The sequence below is a fragment of the Nestor notabilis genome, unplaced genomic scaffold (genome assembly GCF_000696875.1).
Source record: "Nestor notabilis isolate BGI_N333 unplaced genomic scaffold, ASM69687v1 scaffold22997, whole genome shotgun sequence".
Taxonomy (NCBI): domain Eukaryota; kingdom Metazoa; phylum Chordata; class Aves; order Psittaciformes; family Psittacidae; genus Nestor; species Nestor notabilis.
Window position 1 is genome coordinate 2,238 of NW_009937241.1, and position 4,847 is coordinate 7,084.

Consider the following 4,847-nt stretch of genomic DNA (forward strand, 5'->3'; position numbering starts at 1 on the left):
GAGGCTGCTAGGCAAGCTCTGCTCTAGCTTTGCAGCTCTGCCTTGTGTAGAAGTGCAGCTCCAACAAAAACTGTTACTGGGACATGCTGTTTTTTCAGAGGTAGATGTTAAGTGCTGTGTCTTCACAGGGAGTACTTTTATTTTAAACCCGGAGGAGATAGGGTAGTTTTCTCTCTGCAGAGCACCTGGAGAGGCCATGGATAGATGTATTTGCCATGTGAATTCAGAAAGTCTTTTTGCCAGGTGGGGAAAAAAAAAACCCAGCAAGAATTCATCTGCCAAGCAAAAAAAAAAATAATAAAACCCCTTAAGGAGTAAGAACATTTTGGCAGCTGTTGGTTTGGAGTCACTTGAATAAACTCTTAGTACAGCTACATCCATGCAGAACTGCTCTGAGGGAGGTTAAAGTCTGTGCTCAACCGTCTAAAAATGACATCAAAAGGGTGCTTGATCAGGAAACCAGCAGGTCTATATTTGTGCAGCAGTTGATGTTTGCTGAAGTCGCAGGTCACAACTGAATACAACTTCCTGGCAACCTAAAAAGTCAAGTTTAAAGAAACCCCCCTACAGTCCCCCTCATTTCCTGGAAAACTTCTTGGTGCTCCGTCATCCTGTATTGTGGCTGTTTCAAACACAAATAACTGCTACAAATGGCACCAAGGATGTTACAGGTTTCCGCCTGGTTTTCTCTTAGGTGATACATGATTTATTTGAGTTTCTCGCTCCCAATCTGCTCCTGAGCCTACCTGCAAAGCCAAGCCTCTTCCCGACCTTAGCAGGGATCAGAGCAAATGTGGGTACAGGGGCTATTTAATGTGATTTTCCTCCTTTTATGGGTGTGAGCTCCCGCTTTGGAGCAAGCAAAGCTGCTGTCCAAGGGTGTGTTCACTGGGGCTCTAGTGCATGAAAAGAGATTTCTTAGCAAGGCTCTCCTCCCAATTTTTGGAGCTCATCTGACAGACTCACTATGTCCTGGCCATGGGAGCATCCAGCTCTGACTCCTTTCCATGCATGTGGGATTTCCTCATGTTATGAAACATGATGTCTGAGCTCCAGCCAGTCCAATTTGTTTTGTTTGGGGTTTTTTTCCTAAGAGAAAAGGTTTCATTCAGCAGCCAGTGAGGGCTGTTTGGGGATGGTTGGTGTGCTGGCTTTCTGCAGCACGATTGCTGCTGTTACAGATGGGGATGTGGAGGAAACGGAGTCTGAGGGGTCAGTGGGTTCCCTGGGAGGAGGTTGGAGGGTTTGGGGTTGGCCTCTCCTTACAAGTCACAAGGTTGGTGAGGTGTTCGTGTAAGAGGATTTGGCTCAGCGAGGGATTCCCTTCGCCTCACTCCAGGCAAAGAGGCTTATTGAGGAGTCTGTGGGGTGCTGGGAGCAGCAGGGTGCTCCAAGGGAGGGGAAAAGGGGATCCTGCCATTGCAAAGGCTTTTCCAGTGTTCTGGGGAGGAGGAAAACTCGGAGCTTTAGCCGAGACTGCTGGTGAAGGCAGTCAGCTAATCAGCCCCTGCTCCCGCCTTAGGTTTCCTGTCTCTGTTTGACGTGAATATTGATATTGGATATTTCTGATGTTTTTTCAAAGCAGGGAAGTTATCCATCTTCTGGTTTTTACCAGGCCTGGAAAGGCAGCAGCCTCCCAGTGCAGGATGCTGGGGCTCCCCATGCTGCTGCAGGCAGATGAGAGCAGGCTGGGACAAACAGCAAGGACCTAAAGGCAGGACAATTAAAACCACCCCACTCTTGGTGCTGCCTTCTCTGCCGGTCTTTCCCTCTGCCTACAAACCACACAGGAGCATTCTGGGGATGTTTTAGTGTGACTCTGATAAAGTCCTGGCTCTCATGGTCTTTAAGGGCCCTTCCAACCCAAACCATTCTATGCCATAGATTTGCCCACAGGAGTTGGTCTGGGAGCATTGTTCAAACATAGAGACCTAGAGGAGACATTTGCAGAAGTGGCCATGGACTAAAATAAGAGCATTGTCACTGATGCCAGCAGGATCCATCCCAATGGGATTCATCAGAGAAGTGGAGGAGCAAAGTGGAGAGGAACGTGCTTGTTTTCAAGGCACGCTTGGTGCACAAGTGAGCAGGGACTACCCCCCCAGAGAGGCAAGCAGAGCCACTGGGGAAGCAAGGTGGTCTTGCTGGCATCCCAGCAGTATCCCCAGGGGTGGCCAGCATCCATGCTCACTCCCATGTCCTGTGGGAGCTGGTTGAGTATTCGTCTGGAAGATACTGGTCTTTTCCCTTGTGATGTGGTGGGGAGGGACGACATTTGGTGGTTGCTGAGGTCTTCTCTGGGCAGGCTTTCTGAGGACGTTGATTAAATAAATGGATGAAAAGTGCATTTGATATAATTCCTTCTCCTCTCTGTCCTTGCAGGATACAAAGGAGGAAGTCTCAGAGAAACCAAAGCCTGCTCCGACTGCAGAGAAATACGGCTGGATTAAGAAAAGCAGTGGGGGGCTCCTGGGATTATGGAAGGATCGTTACATCCAGCTACGGAAAACACAGCTCGTGGTCTATGAGGATGAGGTATGGTCACAGCTGAAGGTCTTGAGTAGAGGCAGGACTGGGCCCCTTGTGAGACACGTTCCTGCGTTTTTCACTCTTCTTTCCAGCTCATTCCTTTCAAAAGGGCTTCTCCAGTTATCTCCAGGAAGGGTAAATGCTATAAAGAAGGGTCAGCAGCTGCATTTTAGAGTATATTATATATTATAAATATTTTAGCCAGTAAATATTTTGACAGTTCCATTGCCAAAGAAAAATAATGGGGGCAGGACATCCTGTGAGAAGGCAAAGGGAGTAAATCTTGGGGCGGAAGCAGGATATGTGCTGTGTGGTTTTGGAGTTTAGAGGATAAAAGTGGACTGTAGCAGGCTGACTTCCCACCTGCTGCTTGAGGGAATGGCAGGCAACCCTGCAGCTGTTTGGCACCCCTCAAGCAGCTCAAATTGTTGCTAGCCAGACTCATCAGAGTCTCTGATGGATGCAGGGTGAGATTGTGAGTGCTTGCTGTCCTCCTTAAGCAGAGACACGGTCTGGATTTGGCTCATCTTTTCCTTTTACTTGAGCCAGTACTGAGCAAAGGACCCCTGGGAGCCTTGTCCTGGACTTCCCTAGATAAACTGCATGCCTTAAGTTCATGGCCTCATTTAGAGCTGTTTCCAATCAAATGAGAAATAAGAGCCAAGCCAAATATGTCCTGCATCTTCATGCTACAAGAATGAAAAATGCAGGGCTGGTCCTGCTGGGCTGCAAAGGGAGCTCTTCCCTTGGCTCCTGCATTAGAAGGGGCTTCTGCAAGAGCAGAGTTTGCCCCAAAGTTAGAAATTAGAGTGCAGAGCACAAGCTACAACCACCTGAGATGAGGGGTGGGTCAGGCTAAGCCCTGCTGGTATATGGTGGCTGGAAGTTTGCATGTGCATCAGGATGGAGGAGGATTTCTCACTGCATGGTCAGCACAAGGACCACATGTCTGTGCGGTATCTGACACAAGGGGATCTGGGTCACTCGTGGGTATCAGGATGATATAAACCCAGAGTCATGTACAGCTTTGTGTGCAGTGTGTCAAGGGAAGAAGAATGGGGAAATGTTTCAGCAGTTGCCTTGCTGCGATGGTTTCAGGAACAACAGGACTGACAGTGAGTTTGGTTCTCTTTTCTAAAAAACATACTGTTGCTTAATAAAGATTTGTTAAAAACAGTTTGGGTTAAAGGGTGTTACCTCCTCCCTTACACTGAACCCTCCCGCTCTTAAAAAGGAGGCGTTTGTTCTTAGTTGTGAAATGGCATGAAGAATGCAAGAACAATGAAATGAGAAGTCACTGTCAGGTGATGAGCAGCTTGGAAGCAGGGAAAGGGTTTCTCACACACAGAGAGCTGCAGCCTGGTCCTGCAAACCATTGAGTCTCTGCAGATGTCTTCTCAGTGCCCCAGATACCTGTTGACTCCAGCTGAAGCTTCAGGAACTCACAGATTCAAATTCTATAATCATGACGTAGGGTTTTTTAAAGGGCATGCCTTTAAAAACAAGATATATGGAGGCTTTCATTACCACAAGGGAAAAGGAGGCTTTTAAAGTAAGATTAATTTTCACAGATGTTCAGAAGAAGGAAAAATCTCAATCATTTAAAGGGTTATTTTATTATCTAAACAAGGAAAATGGCATTTGTAACAACCAGACATAACGTTTTCTGGTAGCCTGCGGATTGTGGTAACATCCTGTAATAAATTGCATCTGTAAGCTACAGTAGCTACAAGGTCCCATTATTGTAAATAAGGGATCATGTTAATATCTATAGGCTATTAAACTGGCTTACAGTGAAGTCAAATGTCTAAGAGAGGAAATTGCTACAAAATTATCTGGTAGCACAATAGGATAGCATGTGATTGTGCAGACTTACTACAGGGGAACTAAAGGAAATAGCAATTTTCTGCTCTCAGGAGGGGTCCCATTGCTACAGAATTGAGGCAGTTCATGTTTATGACTGTATTTATCTTCCTTTAACGTGAGTTAGGGCAGTGTTGCTGTCTCCATCTTACAGTTGGGGAACTAAGTTTTTGAGATGAGAAGGGCCAATGTCAAAGGAGAGTCTGTGGTGCAGTGTGCTACGGTGGCTTTTATTTCTGGAGCTCAAGTTGCCATTTTTCCTGCTGGACCTTTCCCACATACCTTTGTGAAACCTGAGAGTTGGCTTTGTGTGATCCTGGAAACAGACACAGCATCCCAGACCATCCTCAGGCTGAACATTTTAAAATGGGATTGCTCAGTTCTTGCTGAATTGGAGGCCTAGAAAAAGAAAGGAGACAAAGCTTCAGGCAACAGGAATACAAGCATCTTTCCCT

The 4,847-nt window shown here is 46.7% G+C and overlaps 1 protein-coding gene across 1 annotated transcript in view; it reads left to right on the top strand.

The window, feature by feature from the left end:
* Nucleotides 1-2,382: 2,382 nt before the first annotated feature.
* The window catches only part of PLEKHO2 (pleckstrin homology domain containing, family O member 2), a gene marked incomplete at its 5' end in the record, with an annotated part of 19,363 nt that continues 16,898 nt past the window's right edge, over nucleotides 2,383-4,847 (top strand). The window contains one exon of the mRNA XM_010018741.1: nucleotides 2,383-2,535. Coding sequence (XP_010017043.1) covers nucleotides 2,383-2,535 — 153 coding nt within the window. The remainder of the gene's footprint in view (nucleotides 2,536-4,847) is intronic.